This window comes from Bemisia tabaci, chromosome 6 (genome assembly GCF_918797505.1).
Source record: "Bemisia tabaci chromosome 6, PGI_BMITA_v3".
Taxonomy (NCBI): domain Eukaryota; kingdom Metazoa; phylum Arthropoda; class Insecta; order Hemiptera; family Aleyrodidae; genus Bemisia; species Bemisia tabaci.
In genome coordinates this window covers 514102-535778 of record NC_092798.1, presented here as the reverse complement: position 1 = coordinate 535778, position 21677 = coordinate 514102, and the positions used below count along the sequence as shown (strand labels likewise).

Genomic DNA, 21677 nt, shown 5'->3' with positions numbered 1-21677 from the left:
GCCTTCTCTTGAGCAAAAATTTTGTCAACATAAAATTCAACCATCTCGGCCCATACTTTAGTGAAATACTCTGACTTATCCATTTTATACAAGTAAAAAAACACTAAAATGTGGCTCGACCTGTAAAAAATAAGGTGGTGGAATAGGTACTACTGATGGGTTCTCGCCATTCTACGGGGAAAGCTGGTCCAAAAATTTCAATTAGGGTCAAACGTTTGAGTTCTGATGAGTATGAATGCTGAATACTCTGCCCCCTCACAGTCTTGCACTGATACTCATTAGAGCTTCAATTCTGTACTCTAATTAAAATTTTTGGACTTTGCTTTCCTCGCAGAATTGTGTGGACCAAGCATACTACCACCTACCATCTTTTTTTTTTTTTTTTTTTTTTTATTTTGTTTCATACTGCACTGATATTCTAATTTATTTTAAGATTTTCTGAATGGAGCATAACATTTTCCTTTTGAAAATAACAAACTTGTTATAAAAATTATATAGGGTAGAAATCCGAATCCATGGAAGGAATTTTCCATTACATTTCTTAGGTATATTTAATTTAGATTTGTTGGAACAATTGCAAGTCTAGGAGAAAAATCTAAACATAGTTGCAGCGATATGACTCAAAGAATAGCATTTTGCCATGAATTACTACTGTTTCAGGCTCATCAAGGTTACCAGGTTGCTGGCAGGTTGTGCGATCAAAAGAGGATATTTTAGTCCATGTTCCCAGTGATCCTCGTCGACATAGGTCATACTCATCCACTCTTAACACAACAGTCTTAACTCTCTTTAAAGAGCCCCCTTTTTTTTTTTTTTAAATGACATTCGGTAAATCAAACAGCAGATCTATGCTTTAAGATTTTTTTTCTTCAACCTTTGCAACTGTTCAAAACGAGACACACTCAGGGAAAGTTCGGAGCTGTCTTTTTTTCATTCGTCATTTTCAGCAGAATAATAGGTACCTAATTCGGTTGGAAATACTGCAAACCGGTTCAAAATGGACATGCAAATTTTCAAGGTCTCCGACCGAAGGAGTCGACTTCACCCGGTCATAATTAGATACTCAAAAGTTTTAGGTCATGTTTTCTGGCTTTCACCGTCGATGTGATCTGCGTATCTCGTTCGCCTTGTTTCAAAATCTCCGCTTATGTTTTATATTTTTAAAGACGAACGAGTCAAATTTCTCGCTTGTAATTTTCACAGAATATCCCTCACACAAGCAAGACAAATCAGTAAGGATTTCGAGAAATGATGTCAAGTGTTTTCCCGCATTTAAAAATGAATTTACAACAGGAAGTCTTCAGTGTCGCAAACAGAGATATCGCTTTCAGGACATTCTGTCGATGATTTTTTGTCCGCGCACCTATTTTGTCCAGCCTAGGTAGTTTACGTCCACGTGTAAAATAAGCAACAGTGACTTGGTCCAATCGTTATATTTTAGTCTGTACGTAAAATTATATTGAGAATATCAAATAGAAAATTGAGAAAGGAAGAGATGCATGTTGTTGTGGTAACTCATTTTTTTAACGTAATGTTACCTCTTCTTTTTGATTCATCCTTTCAAATTATCATTGGTGAATATTTGGCTTTATTTCTATCCTCAAAGTTTTCGATAGTCACTTATTCATACCTTATCTATCCTTTTTTTTATTAAATGAAAATATTACCTACTTCATTTTAAAAGCATTTGCATTTTTAAAACGCGGCAAATGTTTGTAAAACCTTTTTCAAGCGATGACATTGATATTAATCTCAATGAGCCGTAGTTGTGTTGAAAGAAACTAGGTATACAAAAATGAATAAAAGAAGAAAAAAAAACCAAGAAGCACGCAATCTTTGGTTTTAAACCCATTTGTACATCGATCGTTTGGATCAGTCGAATATGTTTAAATTTGAGGGTTTGGTTCCGCGTGCACCATACTGCAGCACAGCAAGAGCACAAAATATTAAAGAAAAAATTAAAGTGCTTCTAAAATCATTCAATTTGACAAGGAACCGGCCTGAAATTTAAAAACACTCATTATATTTTCCTTTAATACATATTCTTTTTTCATCAATTTAAATGAGAATAATCCATGCGGAGTGTGCAGAAATTTCAATATCATGAGCTGAATTAGACTTTGTCCGGAGGTGGCTACCGCCACCCATGAAACGCTGACTCCGCGAGTTAAATATTAGAGTCGAACACAGAGCGGAGAGGCGTGCTGCGCTTCCAGCGCGACACGCGCACTGGCGCCTACGAACCTAACTGGGATACTTCACGCATTGCACGATCGCGCACTGGCGCCTACGAACCTAACTGGGATACTTCACGCATTGCGCAATGCGTGAAGTATCCAAGTTAGGTTTGTAGGCGCCTGGGGCAGGCGCGTTTCGCGCTGGCCGCTGGCCGGCCGTCGCGCCGCAGCGTGCCACGACGCACCGTGCGGCATCCTTATGGACGATGCGGACAAAAATCGGTAAAAGACACTTTTGAAATAATGAAGATAGTAGCACCAACATAGAAAAGCCCGTTTGCTTTATCAAAATTAAACACTCGAGGAATAAGAAAATGTTATATCTCAGGCTTTTTTGCGTATTTTTCGAGAAAAGTTCATTTGAAGTTGGCAACCTCGAATCTGCCCTATATCTAAACAATGTAAAAGCAACGTGAAACACCCAACCTTTAACTTCAAATGGACGTATTTCTACCAAACAGACCTATGTGGCGATGAGAAATGTGGGGTGTGCTCTTGGAAGCTGCATAAGAAGCAATGTGGTCAGTGGGCGTGGTTCCTTTTGAAGAATTGGCAAAGCGGGATATTGCATTCTATCAAAGAGACCTATGTGCAACTGAATGCGGAACTCATGAGCCGCGGGCATGGCAAGAGAGCGTTGTGGACAGGGCTCATGAGTTAATGACCACGACTACCGCAACCACGAGGAACGTGACGCGGCGTCCTCCTCCGTTGACGTCACTGGCGCACAATTATTCTCATTCACTCTTACGGCCAGAGAACGAACGAGCACACCCCACATTTCTCACTTTCACATAGGTCTCTTTGGTAGAAATACGTCCAAATATCTCTGATAGTCGCAAAATCTTTTCGGTAGAATTAAAGTTGGATATGTGAGGATTAAGAAAATGTCAACCACCCAGAGCATTTTGCGTTTCAAGCGAGAAATCTTCATTTGAAGTTTACGTCTTTTTCCCGTGTATTTCTTAAGGACCAGTGATTCTCAATCCATTTCCCGCCCACTTTCCACCCATATTTGAAGTAGTTTTGAGCGAAAACTTTGAAAATGAACCATCAATGTGAGTCAGAAATATCTTCAAGATGACAGACTCCAAAAAAAAATTGTGAATTTTTGACTTTTGTCCACAGAGGGCCGCACTGTGCGACGCCTCAAGCAGCTATTTCACAACAGAGGTGTTGCAAGGTATCATACACAATTGAAGGCGCTCCAACATATTAAGAGTGACATGGCATCCTTTACGAGTATGAAGCTTTCCTCGCAAAATAAACCAAGATACTACGGCACAAAAATAGAGGGGTAGTCCAAAAACTAACCAAGTCGTAGCATCCGTATTTAATAACGTTTAGCATAATTTTTGAATTCATTAGAGATAAAAGTGACTCGATCTAGGCAGAAACCCTCTTGAGTATGCCGCCAAGAAAATTTTATTTTGAATAAATAATAAAATAGCTGAATGAAAGTGGGTTTCTGCTTGATGTACTTAAGTGACTTTCATCAAGCATATTTAAAGCATTTTTAAAAAATCATATTTTCTTCTTTAAATAAGCATTAGTTTTTTTATTGATTCATAAAGGAATCTTCTAGCCGGTAAATTTGAGTATATTTCTGCTTGAATCAAGTCACTTTTGCTTCTAATGAAGTTAAAAAATCTTGTTGAACGCAATTGAATACAGATATCCGGACTTAGTAAGTTTTTCGACTATATCGCTGCTCTCTTACTGTCGTCGTCACTCGATTTAATTTTCGAGGGGACTTCGTGTTTCTGAAAAATGTCATCAATCATGATACGTTTGAGTGCCTTCAATCTCGAATGATACTGTGCAACACCTTTGTGATGTAGTTGCTCAAAGCGTCGCGGCACGCCGGCGCCGTGGAGAAGTTAGGGCACACAGGAAAAATCTAAAAGCCTTTAGCCAGGGCAAATGAAAAGGTTTATCCGGTTCAGGTATAGTACCTAACAAGATAGGATTTTCTTGAAAGAAGTCCTGAAGTTTTCTTGAAGAGTTGCACCACAGAGGTTTACCTAGAGAGTTTTAGTGAATTTTCCCTCATGGAATTGACGCTCCCCCATTTTTACCAAAAATCTGAATTATATATTTTTCTCTGTTGGATCAAACAGAAAAAAAAAAAAAAAAAAAAAAAAAAAAAAAAAAAAAAAAAAAAAAAAAACGGGAAAGTAACAAACAAACCCTCATTCTTCCAAGACATTTTATATTTTCATCCAAAGAGCACTTGTTGTTTGTATTTACACCAATTAACTTCAGGTCTAAATTGCTAGGTAGACCAAAATTCCCCGGCCGACAAAACGCGTGGACGTAAACTACTAGAAAAAACAGGTGCGCGGACAAAGAATTGTTGACAAAATGACATATAACCGAGATATCGAGGCTAAGTAACCAACCTGCAAATTGACAATTTTACATTCTGTAGAATGCGACAAAATCGCTGACTCATTTCCGCCAAAATTGCCAGTTAGGTATTGCTAGATTTGCTTGGTCAGTATTGCTCCTTAGTCATTTCAAAATTCTTTCAAATTCTTTGTTTTTGCAGTTTCACAGTCGCTTTACGGTGATATTAATTGCAGAATGCTCTCACGAGATCATTTTGCAGACATGTTTTCTTCCATGTCGCAGTAGTATTGTCTAAAAAGACAGTGTTCCATCTGAACCGAATTTCAGTATTTCTAATCAAACAATTTTTTTGCTCCACGTACCCACTAGCTGCCGGGTGGGTTTGTTTTCTGGCAGGAGGGTTTGATGGCTTTTATACAATAGTTACAATAAATCTTGGTTGATTTGACTATCCAGTGGAGAAGGAGGTTAAGTTTAAGAGCTAAAGTTACGACAATATCCTGCTGAGGATGAAGAACGAAGATAATAAGATGGCGCTGAACGGGGACTCAAGCCGCAATTGACTGCCATGCTGCATTGCCGCCGGGTGCTCGCCTGAAATCAGAATAACAATCAATCGATCAGTTTCAGGCTTTTTCCTTTACGAAATTAGAATAGGTTCAGAGAAATTTCGAATGGATCTGCGAGGGAAAAATAGAGGCTCGAAATGGTTCGATTTCAATTCTCTACAAGAAACTGAATCTCTATCACACCTGCTCCTCATTTTACTAACAGTTAATTTTGTCGTTTCCAGCTAAGATTTTTGATGGGCAAGTTCATGAGTGCCTGTTTACTAATGATTGGTTAAGTTTATTCCGTTTCCTTAGATTATAACAAGTCAAAAAAATAGTATCGGAGACGATTACGCGAAATACACGTTTTCAAGAGAAGGGGAAAAAAGCGGTGTTAAACAAAAATAAAGTGAAAAAACCAACGTTTAGCTTATTTTTAAACTGATATCGACCTACAAAGGTTCGAGTGGTCCAGATGAAGTTAGGATATGTTACGGTAGGTAGGTTAGGTTAAAAGTTGTGTCAAATTAGGTTATTTTCATCTAGGTTACATCAGGTAGGTACCATTTCTACAGACGCATGTTGAAGGACCAATCAAGTGTGAGAGGTATGTAAAGGAAGGGTGTGCGATGATTCCATTAGTTGTGATATTTGGACGCGCTGAAGTTTATTATTATAAATTCCTATTGTGTTTGTATCCTTACCTACTACCGATTGCACGTGTACTGGCCGACTTTTGAGATTATGCTTCATTGCTGTTGAGTGTACCCGCCATTTGCATTTAAAATTACTCGTATTAAATTTTTACGCTTGACACGAGTACTATACTTGACTGGAAAAACAAACCCTCGCTCCGAGATAATTAAATTTAGTTTTTAGTTTTTTGGAGGTCGAATTGGATAGTTTCCGTAGAATGGGGTAGTTGCATGCAGCTGGGATTTCAAATCTGATGACTGATTTTATCAGAACTTTTTGCGAAAAAACCGTATTTCGCAGTTGCAAGTTTCGATATTGAGTCGAAAGCATCGAAAAAGTTCGGTAAGTCGCAAAATTGCGGTATGACTGTAAGGTCAATTAGTATACAATTCATACATACAATACATTTCCCAAAAGCGTTTCACGCTGACCAGCGAACGCACTGTGTTTGGCGCATTATGTGACGTATTCCTACGGTCTTACAGGTGCTAAAATGCGTTCCGCGCCTGCATAAAAAGTTGCATCAAGTCCCCGTCACCGCCGACCAACGCGTTTGTCGATCGAATCAACTACAGGTAGTATGGTATGCGTAGGAAGTCAAAACGCCTTCAAATTTTTGAACGCAATACGGACATCCGTTGAGGTTGTATAGTTGTATCAAGGCGCCGTAGCAAACGCGTCCCATTTTTCATCGTTACAGACGAATATACGTTGAGAGAGGCCAGTCATAATGCATTCAATTTTATTCATACATATTTTTTTGGGCAAAATGAGAGACGACGTTCCTCCATTTGCGACGTTGCAGACTTCCTTAGAAATTTTATTTTTCTTTCGAGAAGCTGGGCAACATAAAACTTAAATTCTCCATGATTTTTCGTATTCGAAAGCAGAAGATTTGGTTCAAAATTTAAAGTCGTAAATTTGGATTGTTTCTCATGGAAGAGATGAATTAAGAACGGAAATTTTGAAACACCGCAATGGAGATACGTGGTTTCGCACTGCAGTCGGTGCGATACGGACATCCATCAAGTTAAAAAATTTGCATCAAGTCCCCGTCACCGCCGACCAACGCGTTTGTCGATCGAATCAACTACAGGTAGTATGGTATGCGTAGGAAGTCAAAACGCCTTCAAATATTTGAACGCAATAGGGACATCCGTCGAGGTTGTATAGTTGTATCAAGGCGCCGTAGCAAACGCGTCCCATTGTGCACCGTTACAGACGAATATAAGTTGAGAGAGGCCAGTCATAAAACAATTCCGATTACTACTACGGTGGTGCCTGTTATATAATGTAAGGAATTAACGGAAAACTACCATAAGCTGTAACTGCCATTTAACCAATGTTAACAGGAAACACTTGTATCTTTTTTTTTGGGCATTAATTTCCAGAATTCTACTTGCGTTAATTCGTTTATTTCGAAAGATAATGGAGAGAGAACATGTTGCGTTGCGCTTTAATACATGCCTTGTATATAAAAGCCCATTCATGCCTCTGAATGTTACTTGTACTATCCGCTTGAATACAAAGTTGGATACAATAAAATAAAAAAAGGACTATATCTGTTCTGCCATGCTAAGGAAGAACGCCGTATGAACTCTCGAGAGTTGCCAAATTTCCCTTGATAAAACATATACTTTTGACAACATTCATGCACTTTTCCTTAACTTTATCAGATATTTAAGATTAAATTGCGTGCAAAATTGACTGAAATTTTTGAGAATAATATTCACAATTTTCCTAATAAATTTGGTTTTTATCGAAGGAAACTTGGCAACGTCTGAAGGCTCATACGGCGTTTTTCCTTATCATGGCAGTATTGTGATATGAGCCCTGTCATGCATGTATTCTTACGGAGCTGAGGGCTCATATTAGAATGGATATAGTTCCTCTTGATTTAACGTGGCATTGAGCAAATATCTCTGCATTTCGGGGCAGAGTGGAGTGGAAACATTCAAGGAATTCAATCTGGGTTCAATTCGAGGAGTGACAGGAGCCGCCGGAAATTGGGCCGTGAAATTGGGCCGTGTGTCGGCTGTGTCGCTACGTTGCGTGTGCAAAAGGCAATTTGCAGAGGGGTCGCTGACACGCTTACGTCGTCTCGTAGAACTCGCATCGGGAACCAAGCGCCAACAAAGCTTACCACTTCCTCGTAACGGCCAATTGATATCCCATCGCGCACAGAGGGTATGTGGGTGTGCGTGCAGGAATGCGTTAGGTCCTCCTATTCGCCCACCGCAAGGAGCTCAATTCATAGTCTACTCATACTCATCTCTCATACTAACATGCTCAACGTGTTTTGCATAAATGTTAAATGGTCTCCGGATATTCTTGTGACATTCGAGTATATTCGAGCAATATCTGGCTTCGCGACACGATCAATTGAAACTAGAGTCCCTTTATACTGAGAGTTAAGACAACACCCCCTCATGGAGTCGCAAACGGGAATGAAATTACACAAATTGAACGTTTTTCGTAATCTTCAATCGGCTCATTCTCAAATTCCCCTCTCCGTTCCTTCTCTCATTCCGTTTGTTCCTTGCCGAACCCGTAATTTCCTGGTCCATTCCAGATTAAAATCTTTGCAATTGGTGAAAATGTAATCTCTATTCCCGTTTGCGACACTGTCGAGGCCTAAAATACGGGAACCAATCAGAAATTGATTCACATTGTCTAAAATCTCGGTATAAAGGGACTCAAATTGAAACTAATTATTAAGAACTATTCAGAAACAAAAAAGTCTCGTCGCTACACTGTTAGGAACATCGCAGTGAGGTCCGGAGAGTAATCAGGAGCGAGGCGTGAATGCTCGATCATCGATATTTCCCTAGTTGAAACTGTAGTAAAGAATCGATTATTAAGGTATTCTCTGTTGTCGATCTTTTTCTATAGGTTTGAATGACAGATCAATCGATGTATCGCAAAGCACGCCACGTCACTGAGAGTATAATCGACTCAACGATGTAAAATTATAGATAGGCTGATCCTATGCCATGCCTTCGGTTAATTTCGTACCCAACCTGGAATTAAACCCATGTTGGGACAAAAATAATTGATTTATATGTATATTAAACTGCACTGAAAATATAGTTCTGTTCACAGGGCTCCTGCATTTCCTTTGTTACAGCTACAGATGTTTCCGTTATGAGGACAGAGTTCTCGGCCCTCATAACAGAAAAGCTCTGCACGTATAACGAAGAAAGTGCAAGAGCCCTGTGAACAGGGGGGGCTCTGTCACGCAGCACCAACTATTTTGTTGCGTGTGTTGCTGTCTTAAGATTTGTATCGAATTCAGAACAAGCAATTTTAAAATTTGTGTCCAGATTTGAAACCTAGGCATTCTTTAAGTAAGTTCACGATGAGAATTTCAACGTAAAATACGTCATTGTAAAATCTACGGCAAGACTCCATTTTTCGAGGTCAGGACGAGAATAGCTCCACTTCGGCCCGTCCACTGAACGACCGCTCCAAGTGTATGTGTAGTAGGTACACTTTTTCATAGGCCACCGCCAGTCTATATATTTTGTTTCGCTGAACTGACTCCAGAGCCTCTTTTGACCCCAGGATAATTGAAAGATATGACTAAGGAGTAAAATCTGCTCCGTAAGAGCCAAATCCACTCCGCAAAGAGACGATTTTCCACTGTGAGACCGGAGTTTACTCCTCTTCATATCACTTAAGTTTTCAGCGGACGGAACAGGCTCTGAAATCAACTGCATTCTGAATTTCACTCGGAAATTTCTAATAGTGCACATTATCTGTGATTTCCATTTTTCATTTGAAATTCGCGTGAAGCACCACGGCTTTGGTTCGCTATTAAGTAGCCTGCAATTTTGGTCTGAGAACTCCTTCCCCCCCCCCCCACCGGGAGAGGAGAGGGCGCTCGGCCAGAAATGTCGGCACCAGGAAGGGCACGGAGGAGAGGGAAGGGGGGGTCGGAGGCAAGTGCGTGCAGTTGCGGGAGGGGGTGAATGGGAGGGGGGGGGGGTGCGACATTATTACGAGCAATTTGTTCTCGCTCCGGGAGAAACCAAGGCTCAGATTCATAGCACCCGATATTCCTTCACTTATTATTTTATTTCAGTCGCCTCAGGGGTTGCCAAACCGGGCGAAAACTTCCATGAATTTGGTTCCGGTAGAAGTCAAGACGGAGTTTCATATTGTTTATCACAGTATCCGTCATCTAAGAGAAACGAAACAAAAATACAAAGGGTGTCCCAAAAGTATGTAGACAGATGCTGCCATTTCAAAATTAAGCTACCTAGCAACTTGATCTTGGTCTCATTTAAAAGATCTAATCCTCTTCTATTGATTGAGACCAAGATCAACTCTTTGAATATAAAAATTCAACAAGTTATGGCACTATACGTAAGAGGTGTACGCGCGCCGCCTACGAGTTTTTCATACGACAAGAAAAGTCTGCGTGTAAGGTCGTGCTTGTTGCTTTTTTTGAGTTTCAGGGCTTTATTTACCAGCACTTTTTGACAGAAAACACGACAGTTGACAGCGAGTACTACTGCAATGTTTTGGCGGAATTGCGGATGCACATTTCCCGGAAAAGGCCCCATTTGAAAAATTCGTGGATTCTCCATCAGGATTATGCGAGGATTATTTTACCCGTGAATCCTTGGAAAGCAAAGGTATTAGACTTCTAAGACATCCACCATACAGCCCAGATCTTGCTCCCTGCGATTTCTGGATGTTCCCTACTCTTAAGAAGGAGCTTCGCGGTGAAAGATTCAGGACCAAGGAAGAAATCAAGACCGCTGTCCAAAAACCTTCAAAAAAATTCCTCAGGAAGAATTTGAGAAGACTATGCTCGTGAAATGGGAGGAATGGATACACAAGTGTATAAACAACAACGGAAAATACTTTAAGAAGCAACCTGATAATCTTGTGGAGTCTGACGGTAACGGATAGAATAATTTTTTGTAAAAATCCGTAGGCGGCGCGCGTACACCCCTTACATATAGTGTCATAACTTGTTGAATTTGTATTCAAATGAGTTGATCTTGGTCTCAATCAATAGAAAAAGATTAGATCTTTCAAATGCGACCAAGATCAAGTTGCTAGGTAGCTTAGTTTTGAAATGGCAGCATTAGTCTACTTATTTTTGGGACACCCTTTGGATGTTTCACCACCATCTGTGCAACGCCTGATATCCACCGGCTGAATTCTGGAAGTTAGTTTATTGCTTTAACTGGACGTATTTCTATCAAACGGAACTAAGAGCCATAGGGGGAGAAAGGGAGAGGGGGGCTTAGATTGGCGGGTGTGACGGAATGCGATGATCGTTCCGTCCTAAACTCGCAAGTAATGCTTTTCCATGGCGCTTAGTTCCATTTGACAGAACATGCTATCCGGGATTCTAAAATCCTCAAAAGGAGCTCAATTTGGAACTTAATTCTGTTCAACAGAAATACGTCGAATTGAGATTTTTATAGAAATCCTCAATTTGCGGTTTGACTAAATTGATGTTAGCGGACCTTAGAGTGGTCAAGTATAATAGAATTGGATTCACCGGCTCAAGTCCTAAAAAATACCACACATTTTGCGTAAATTCCATCAACTCCACGGGCTCATTGAATAATGCTGGTGAAGTCACCTACTTCTAATTCAGACTGCACACCGAAAAAAGTGAAGTTGTTATAACATCCTGGACGTTAAAAAAGTGTGCGAGAACTTATGGAATGCTGAATTACCCGTCACAGCAGTTACTTTTACATTTTGGCATTGCTAAAGTAACTGCTGTAGCGGGTAATTCAGCATTTTATAAGTTTTCGCCCACTTTGTTTACATCCAGAGTGTTAAATCAATTTCACTTTTTTTTCGGTGCAAATTCGGAAACGAGTTTGAATTGAATATTGAGGTGGTTCTTGCAAAAAATGAAGATGAGCCGACAAACTGAGCAGAGCAAAACAAGTCGACCAAGGATGCTACGCCGCCCGGAGGTGAACAAATAATATGATAACGAAAACGAAACAACGCAAAAGTTTAGGTATAAGCTGTTGTAAAAATGTCAATGGATCCATCTGACAACCTTTGGGGTGATAGGATAGGGTGACAGCCTCCTCTTGTAACTCACGAAAAAGCCGGAATCCTTCGCTGCACAACAGAGCAAGGAAACTGTAGAATTTCCATGCGTTAATACTAAATTTTCGAGCATTGCCGGCAACTTTTCGCAATTGCGAAGTACTTCCCGCGCGCTACCCTGCTCCCCGCATCCAAGAGCGATTAGCAGTAGCCCCGTTAACCCCCCCCCCCCCCTCCCCCGTCTCCATGTACCTCTCTTAGTCCTGGTCTTTCATCCTGCGGCGCTAATACAATTCGCCATGAGTTTCGATCCGGGCATGGCTATCGGCTCAAATGAGCTCAATTTTTACCTCGCGCTTTTTCCAGCTTGCCTCGTTTTTTTTATGATCTCCGGATCAAAAACAAGGATCACCACTTCACGAGAGCAGCGTTTGGCAAAAAAGTATGGATCTGTGGTAAAAGATACGTCCTTTCCAAATTCAATACACTTTGCAAATAAAAGCTACAATTTTTGACTCATCCGTAAAAATACTTATGTACAGCAGGAAAACCGATAGCACATACGTTGTTTCTAAACTAAGCCAGAAATTTTAGCTCCTAATTGCAAAATAAGATTCACTTCAATGAGTCAAAATCAAAGGAGCTTACTTATATTGCGTTGTTTTGAGGTTTTACCACATGGATATTTTTTTATTTGATTCATCGAGTGCATGTTATACGATAAACATTTTAAGAGACTTGCATTAGATCACAAGGAAAATAAAAACTTGTGAAATAAATTTTGTAGACGCTTTTGAGTGGATAAGTACATCTTTAGCAACATTCTGTGACGCGCTAAAAGATTTAAGTTCCTGCAGCGGCCGATACGTTCATTGATCAAGATAAGGATTACACGGAACTTTTTTTTTCTTTTCTTTTTTTTCTTCTTTTTTTATTGTTTGAATTTTTGTTACTTTTTCAACGAGCAATGTAAACAATTATTTTACATTATGAGGTAGTGTTGCAGAGTGCCTTGACAGTTTAAAGGCATTTTTTCTTAACTTATTGTTTGTGATGATTATGCGCTTGATAATGGGAAATGTGTGGGTGGAATGGGATGAGAGAGCTTTACAGTGTACAAATGAAACATGAAGATTGAATAATTTAAAAATCAGAAATCAGAGTCATATGCTGTTGTCAACTCCCAAGGCTTTGCTCCGTTTTTGAGTCTTCTAAGTTCATTGAAATCGTCAAGCAATTCTGTAGCCTCCTCGCTTGGATGGGAGGGGAGTCTAGTTTCATGTCGAGAAATAAGACTACATGGAACTGAATCGCTTGCTTCCAAAACTACCGATTGTGACATTTCAGTTTTTTCTTGAACCAGGGGACAACGTGCGTCCCCTGACTGCTCTGTAGTTCACGCATTACGCGTTCATTTTAAATTTCTTTTTCGTACGTAGGGTAGGATATTTTCTTTGGTGGAAAGATACCTATCCATTTTTCGTTTTCTCTACGATTTTTATATTAAAAAAAGGATGTGATATTGGGGAGCACTTCAATCGAACTTATTGATTCATAAAAATTAATACGCGAAGAGAAGCTCTGGAGCTTCGCAAAAGAGTTGGACGGTTTTTAAAGAAAATCATTCAATCGGTGTCACCGTTTCGATTTAAAAATGCGGGAGTTACTTCTTGTCATAATTAGCAGCAAAAAATTAAATCTGGTCCAGCAATGATAAGCTATTTCTGAATGTTCCGTCAGTTGGTGTCAATCTGTTCATTAGGAAAAAAAAAAAAAAAAAAAAAATCAAGTCCAAGACAAAATTCATGTTATCAGCCAGTTCCGTCGTGATTATTGAAATGTTATCGAGTCAAACTTAATTCATTAAAACCAAGCAAGAGTAAATTGATTGCCATCGTGTTATATGAGAATTTTTGCCGACCTGCCCCCCCCCCCCCCAAAAAAAAAAAAAAAAAAAAAAAAAAAAAAAAAAACAGAAACCTCATTTTGGAAAACCCTTACATCTTCATCGGTATAAATACCATACCGTTGCCGGATCCATCAAATTGGCAACATTGTTTTTCTCCGATTAAACCCATGGAAACGCATCGATTTTTGGAGGGGCCAGGTGCCCCGACAAGAATCTATTATTTAACATAGGTTTAAATGGAGATAATCCGGTATTGCCAAATTGCTGGATCCACCTCTGTACCATACCTTTCTCATAGCGAGGTAGGGGCTACGAGCGTACGATTTGATGATTTACAAAGGAAATTTTCGCCTTTACTCAAAGGAATTCTATACATTTGAGGACTTGCATAAAAATGATATCGAACAGTGATTATCTTGCGTGGTTTCCCACGGCTCAATGTACCACGAATCTAAACCCCACGAGATCTTCAAAAATTATTCATCACCGTTTGTGAAGATGGTTTCGATGAAACACTTCAGACCGCGCGCAAAATTTATCGACAGGAGAGTCGAATGAAGCTCCTTCACCGCGGCATGATTCGTAAGCGGTGTAATTTCTAATGCAACTATTTTAACGGTCCGGAGCGGGGGAAGTCTACTCTCTCAATTGAAGGCGAACTAGAAGTGTGTTCGGATCTATCCTTTCTCAGGCATGTAAAAATTTGACCTCTGGATTTTTAGCGGAACAAGGTGGAGAGAGGAGTGGATATTTTTGGTGAGGAAACCAGTATTTTTGTTCCCTTATTTCCGTGTGCACAAATTGAGTTATTTTTTCGGGAAGAAAGAACCTTGATGCGTAATAATTAGAAATTTATTTGTTTGTATAATGTCAAAAATTATTGTTTTCCAAAACTTTTGCTACAAATGACGCTTAAGATTTTAGCAGAATCGAAGTTATCATGGCTTGAAGGTGATACTAAAAACAGTAGTCGTAAGATTGCTATTTAAAGTTTTGAAGGTCAAAAATTGTCGGATTGAACTTTGGTATAAAATTGTATAATTTTAGAATTTACCATCCCCCTCCTCAAAAAGTCCAATAAACCAGGGACAATACAGAGACATTTTCGATGCATTCAAATGATTCTTATTGCCATCGAGGGTTTACGAAATTTTATTTCTGAATTGAATTGCTCTTGGTTTTATCTTATTCTAATTGTTTGGAACACAATTCACGCAGTTATACTTTTCAACTTACTTTTAAACAAGATTTTGTTGCGAAGTATTAATATTGTTTTGCTACTGAGGCTCTGAATGATTTAAAAAGCATGTAATTTAAAGTTTTGGAGCTTATTTTCTTGTAATGTGCGCGAGGTGGCGGCTCATTATGTTTTAATATTATTTATTTTTAATAATTTTTTTCTTGCTGATTGCAAACAAGTTTAACTAGGAGAAAATTCTGGTGGCTCAAGGCACATATTTTTAATTTCCTCTTTCTTTCATTACTGAGGGAAGTAATTAAATGTTGTGGAAAATAGCGGCGATCGCCCTCTTTCCTCTATTTAAAAATCAGCGATGAGATTAAAGAGTTGGTCTCACCTTTTCTATTCAGAAGCGGAGGTGGTCGTATTCTTCGAGACGGAAGAAAGTCACGAGCGTTTTGCTCGGGTGAACTTTCGCCCTTTCAACCCCTTACCCCCCCACCTCACTCCACTCCCCTCCACCCCGTGCTGCTTCTTCCACCCTTGCTACCGCTTCCCTGGTTGCAAGGCCCTGACCTCCCCTTACCTCGAATTAATTACTTCCACTTAGTACTTTGTCGCACTCTTGCCAAGTCCAACAAGGATTCTTGTACGTAAGGGTCATCCCCAAAGGACCATCTTGGCCGGCCACGTTGACCCAATGGTCAGCGCGTCTGACTCTAGGTCAATAGGTCAAATCCCGAAGGAAGAAATCCCGGGGAATCCCTAGGGTTCGAATCCCGGTAGTGGCGTCAAATTTTCACGGAACTGACGAGTAGATCTGCAGGAACAGGTTCTACTCGGCCTTAAGTAATCCCTGAAGAGGAGGGGTATCGATAAGGACCTTTTTTGGCCCCCTCCTAGAATCTGGAAATTTATGCGGGTTTTCCAAGTTGACTCAATGTAGTTTACGGAAATAATCATGACTTAGCCCATAGGCCACTGGATACGTGTTAAACGGTTGCCTAAACATAGGTCTGCAGGCGTATTGTAGCGAAAATCCGTGGTTTTCTATCACTCCGAGGCTTTTTTGACACCGAGCGCATCGTCCAACTAAAACGAGCTTTTGATATGTTATCAAGGAGGCTTTAGGACACATTTTAACCCTGGTTTGGTTTTAGTTAGATGATGCGATCATAATTAAAAAAAACTTTTTCAAAAATCGTCGTCTAAGGGACATCCGCAAAAATCATAGCAAACACGTCTCTCCAACTGTATGCACGCTACGTATATTATCGAGGGCGGTTATCAAGCCTTGTTAAACCCTTGCAAGGAGATTTACTTTAATTGTAGCCAAAAAAAAACCTAACGACGTAATTCTCTATGATTTTTGCGGATGTCCCTTAAACGTCGATTTTTGAAAATTTTTTTTTTTTTAGTATGAGCGCATCATCTAACTAAAACCAAACCAGGGTTAAAATGTGTCCTGAAGCCTCCTTGATGACATATCAGAAGCTCGTTTTAGTTAGACGATGCGCTCGGTGTCAAAAAAGCCTCGGAGTGATAGAAAACCACGAATTTTCGCTAAAATACGCCTGCAGACCTATGTTTAGGCAACCGTTTAACACGTATCCAGTGGCCTATGGGCTAAATCATAATTATTTCCTAATCTACATTGAGTCAACTTGGAAAACCCGCATAAATTTCCAGATTCTAGGAGGGGGCCAAAAAAGGCCCTTATCGATACCTCTCCTTTGAAAAGCGTGGAGAGACCTCTGAGACGAGGTATAAGCCATTAAACATGAAAAAAGAGGAAAAAAAAGATCAAGAAGGGGGGTGGCACTGGGTGTTCCGACAGTGGCCATGTACCGTGAGACTGACGGATGAAACATTCAGGAAGGAAAACATCCCGCAGTATTTGTTTAGTGACGGCGTTGAAAATCAATTCCTGATCCGCGCGGCATTTTGATGCTCTAAAATGGATTTGCAAATTTTGAGCGAGAATACACGTTGCCCGAATTGATCGAAGTTATAGTTGCATTTGTTTGCATCGGTTAGAGTTTTACAGTAATCGCAACTAATCGTTCTAAACTAACGCTAACTAACGCTCTAAAAGCTATAAAAGGTGTCATTTTTGGAATAATATAAACACTTGGGAACTGTCCGGCTGAGCCTTCGAAGATTTTAGAGCTCTTGATTCACCATCGGCCATTTGTACGTATTTAAATCAAAAGGAGTTGCCTCTATTATAACATGGGCCCCATCATGCATGCATCCTTGGTAACGTTGCATGGTGGCAACGATCATGGTGTCAACAAACCAAAAATCTGATCATGGAGTCAACGATTGTTGACGTCGTGATCAGGCAGTAAAACGCAAAAATGGGCCCTGAGCATGGTGTCAACGATCACGGTGTCAACAAACAGAAAAATATCTTCCTTGTGAGTAAAATTAAAATATTAAGTGTACAGGAGAGGTCTGGGTCACGTATAGTTGGATTAGGTTAGTTTAGGTCAGGTAAGGTTAGGTTAGGTTAGGTTAGGTTAGGTTAGGTTGGGTTAGGTTAGGTTAGGTTAGGTTAGGTTAGGTTAGGTTAGGTTAGGTTAGGTTAGGTTAGGTTAGAGTGAATAACACAAGAAAAACAAGACTTGAGATTTAAAAGGTGTTATTGAGGCAAGTTTTAAGTTTCGTTGACGTCGTGATCGTTGACACCGTGATCATTTTTCATGAGGGTCAGAATTTTTTATTTTTGGATGATCATGGTGACAACAAAAACTTAGAAAAACTGTTTGTTGACACCATGATCGTTGACACCATGCTACGTAATCGCATCCTTATCAGATTCCGAGTCCAGCTTGTAATAGACATAGTTTCTTCAGATTTAAACCAGGGTCATAGACTGCTCCGCGATTCAATCTCCAGAGGCGCTCCTCCTATGATTTCACATTATAGAGTGCCAGGGGGCCGTGCCCCTGACCGCTACGCGGCCTAACCCCCGGGAACTACAGAATGCGTTAGTGCAAATTATAAACTTGTTGATTATGAAGGCCACCATCTCAGAAAACTCAATTAAAGTATTCTGTTAGTAGTCTGCCCCGTCAATTTTTTTACGCTTTACCAACATTGAGTCACCAAAGAAAGCAATCAGATATGGGCTGATTAGGGAAAGTATGTTGATAAATTTTCAAGAATTCATATTCAACCCACCTTGTTTGACTGATAAGCGTGTAATAATATGTTCGTGGAGCGTACTCCTTTTCCCGTCCCTGGCTCGGGCGACGGTAAAGTCGCCGCAAAACTATATGACTTCGCGCGATTAATTATTCTTGACTCTGCTCGGTTTTAATGATAATTAAAGGGCATTTATTACAACAATTAAGAAACTCGGACGATGTTAAATTTTTCACTGATTTAAAAAAAAAACGGATTAAAACGAACTAAAATATCCATCAAAACCAAAAAGTATTTCATTCTAAAAGTAAAGTATACCTCATATCGTAATTTTTGAGGGGAAAAATGAAACTAACTCTGATAGGAGGTGAAAATAGGGCCGCGAAGCGGTCCATTGATGGCCCGGAGCGCCTTCAGGGGATTGGACCGCGTAGCGGTCAGGGGGCATAGCCCCCTAGTATTTGATTATTTGCCTAGGCATTTGACAAATGAATAATTTTACTATTTGCCTGCGACACATCGATTGCAGTGTTTGAAAATTTCTTTCCTCCCCCCTCCCCTTGGCACCAAGTTTTACGAAAATCCGACGAGCAGAAACCGAGATAGCGCCCGCCACCTTGGTTTTTCGATTTTTCGAAATTAGACTAAAAATTCGAATTTAATTGATGGAATGGGAGCCGATGTATCAATTTAGGCTACGTCCGCTGTCTTAAATTTTCAAATTCAGAAAATTCAACTTGAAACGCATCATACCCAAAATCTAAGCTCAGATTCGGCTTCCTCGTGAAAAATCGATGCTATATTATGTATCTTATGTTACCATAGCATAAAGAAAAGAGGGTAATTGTAGGCGTAAAGATTCTATCAAAGCCGGCCGGTATGCGGAAGTAGGCACAGAATTCAAACGTTTGAGCTACGCCGCCAGGCGCCGGCGTCAAGCATTTGGTTCGTCCGTTTCCGAGAAAACAAACTTCTTCTTACTCATCAGCTGACCCACTCCGAATCACCCATGTTGCCACGTCGGACTGATATGTTAGAATCTACACGCCTACGTCAATCTCTTTCCTTCATGATATGGTGACATATGATACATGAAATTGCATCGATTTTTCACGAGGAAGCCGAATCTGAGCTTAGATTTCGGATATTATGCGTTTTAAGTCAAATTTTCTTTTATCTATTTTAAATCACTCAGGAAAATTTGCGGAAAGTCATTAGAATAACAGTGTGTATTCTTTTAAAAACATTGATCAAAAATAAAACATTGACGATATTTGAATCCATTAATCTCGGAGATAACTTGAACACGGTTTTCTACGACTTTTTACGTATGTTGTTTTCTTCCGCATTGGTTGTCGGTAGTGTAGCGGCCAAAGGCCCCTGGTACTAATAATAGTTTTCAAAATCAATTTGTTTCTACATTCAAAATTCCGAGGAAATTGCAGAAATTTATCAATTGTTACTAATGTTTTAACAATGTTTCTTGTCAATTGTATGCTGTCGTTAAGCTAAACATCCCAGGTTTACCAGTAGGCTAGGCATGCACTATATTTAACACCATGTCAAGGCTTCAGTACTTTAGAGGGGTAATTTTTTTATTCTCTATTCTACATAATCTCACTTGTTTAAGTAAGTAGCCTGGGCTTATTTGTCCAATGCTAGAAGTGCTAGAAGTACTTTAGCCGATCATAAAAATAATCCTAGTTTGAAAATTTTGAATTGATTCTCGACATAAAAAGAAAAAAAGAAAAAATAGATAAATAAACTGCAGTTATAAATAACAACGAAGAGATATTTAATGAGGTAGAAAAATTAAAATAAAGTGACTGAATTAAAGTAAAAAAATAAAAAATTGAAAGAAATAAAATAAAGTAAGTAACGGTAAAATACAGGGAAGAAATAAAGAATAAATAATCAAAGAAAAATAATATTAAGTAAAGAAAAAACAATAAAGTAAAACATTAAAATTAAGTAAAGAAACAAGGGAAAAAATTAAAATAAAGTAAATAAATAGAAAAGAAATAATCAAAGAAAAATTATATTACGTAAAGAAAAAAAATAAAGCAAAAAATTTAAAATGAAGTAACGGAATAAAATAAAGTAAAAAACTGAAATAACGTTAAAAAATAAAATGAAATACAAAAATTGGAAAAATGAATGAACCAATCGAAGTATGTAGATTGAATATCCTGGTTTTCCGTTCAAATTGAAGCTATGTACAGGTTTTTCGGTCAAGGTTCTCATCATACTGTATAACTCAATCGTTAGGGTCTTCGGCTAGGGTTAGATAGGTCCCAGGTTCAATCCCCGCGGTAGGCATAAAAATTTGATAGGTCGGATACGACTACAGCACCTCACAATAAGTGCTGTAGTCTCATTTTACTCGATTTCGAAATTTATTAACGCGATTAACCCTTTTCCACCATCCCCTAGCTGCGAACCCCGACATTGCACACCTTTGTATTCAATTTTTTTAGCTGTACGTTTCACAAGAAAATACTCCTCTTTATGGCTAAAAACACAAAATATTAGGTTCTCCTTGCTTTCATGATTGATACACGAAACATCCGGATGGGTCAGTTTACCATCTTTGAAGGTCTGCTATCTCAGCAACGTTGTGCGGGACGTCTGCGGAGGACGGCGCGCCCGCCCGGCAGTGTTGGTTTCTAACCATCATACATTTGTGCACGTAGCAAAATTGTTCTCAGGGGTCGAAACTGGGAATCCAAGATGGTAAATGTCCCCTACTATCTGGCTATAAGCACCAAAGGTTTTTTCCGTGCTGTATAATATAGATGATTCGACCATTTGGTCTAATGACCAAATGGTCATTAATACATCGATTTGAAGAAAATAATCAATTTATCCATTGAATTTTGTGGCATCATTATGTTAGCATCCATGGCAAAAGGGACATTAATCCCGGGAGGGGGCGGGGGTGATTTTTTCAAGACCGTCATCTCATTAGGCTGCGTCGAGAATTTAGATTGTAGACCGACTAAACTTAAGAAATTTTGATAAACGTTCAACTATATATTTCCGGTCAATGTACCTACTACGTTGCGAAGGAGCCAGGAGCTTCTGTTTCAGGAGTTAGCGCGGGTTTTTAATTTATGTCTCGGAGCCTCCCGAGGCAAGACAACTACATGAGATTGGCTGCTCTGGCCGAATGGTAAGAGAAAAAATTCACTAAATGATAGAGGCTATTTATCCTCGGGACTGGGTCTGGGTCTTGTTTCCGTTTGAATGCCCGAGGGAAGAGTCCGGAGTTGGAATCATTGAAAGCGGAGAGGACAGCCGGGTGAGCCGGGTGAGCCGGGCCGGTGCTGAGTTATCTTTGTGCAATTACTTAAGAAATACTCTTTGGAGAAGCGGAAGAAGCGGAAGAAGCGGCCGCCCCGGAGCTTCATTTCTAAACGAATGACCCGCTTCCGACATCGGAATCCTCCTGCTCGTGGATCCCGAGTTAGAGGTCCCGCCTTTGGTGGCGGCTAATGAAGCAAATAGCGCATTCATTCCGCCCAACAACCACCGTGGGAACCCGCCTTGGCCACCATTAAAAATGAACG

The 21677-nt window shown here is 39.7% G+C and overlaps 1 protein-coding gene across 1 annotated transcript in view; it reads right to left on the bottom strand.

Moving 5' to 3' along the window:
* Positions 1-369: 369 nt before the first annotated feature.
* The window catches only part of LOC109033900 (neurotrimin), a 482189-nt gene continuing 460881 nt past the window's right edge, over positions 370-21677 (bottom strand). The window contains exons 6-7 of the mRNA XM_072301375.1: positions 3055-5183; positions 370-2669 (exon numbers count right to left, since the gene is read on the bottom strand). Of these exons, the coding sequence (XP_072157476.1) occupies positions 5077-5183 (107 nt within the window). The 3' untranslated portion in view covers positions 370-2669; positions 3055-5076. The remainder of the gene's footprint in view (positions 2670-3054; positions 5184-21677) is intronic.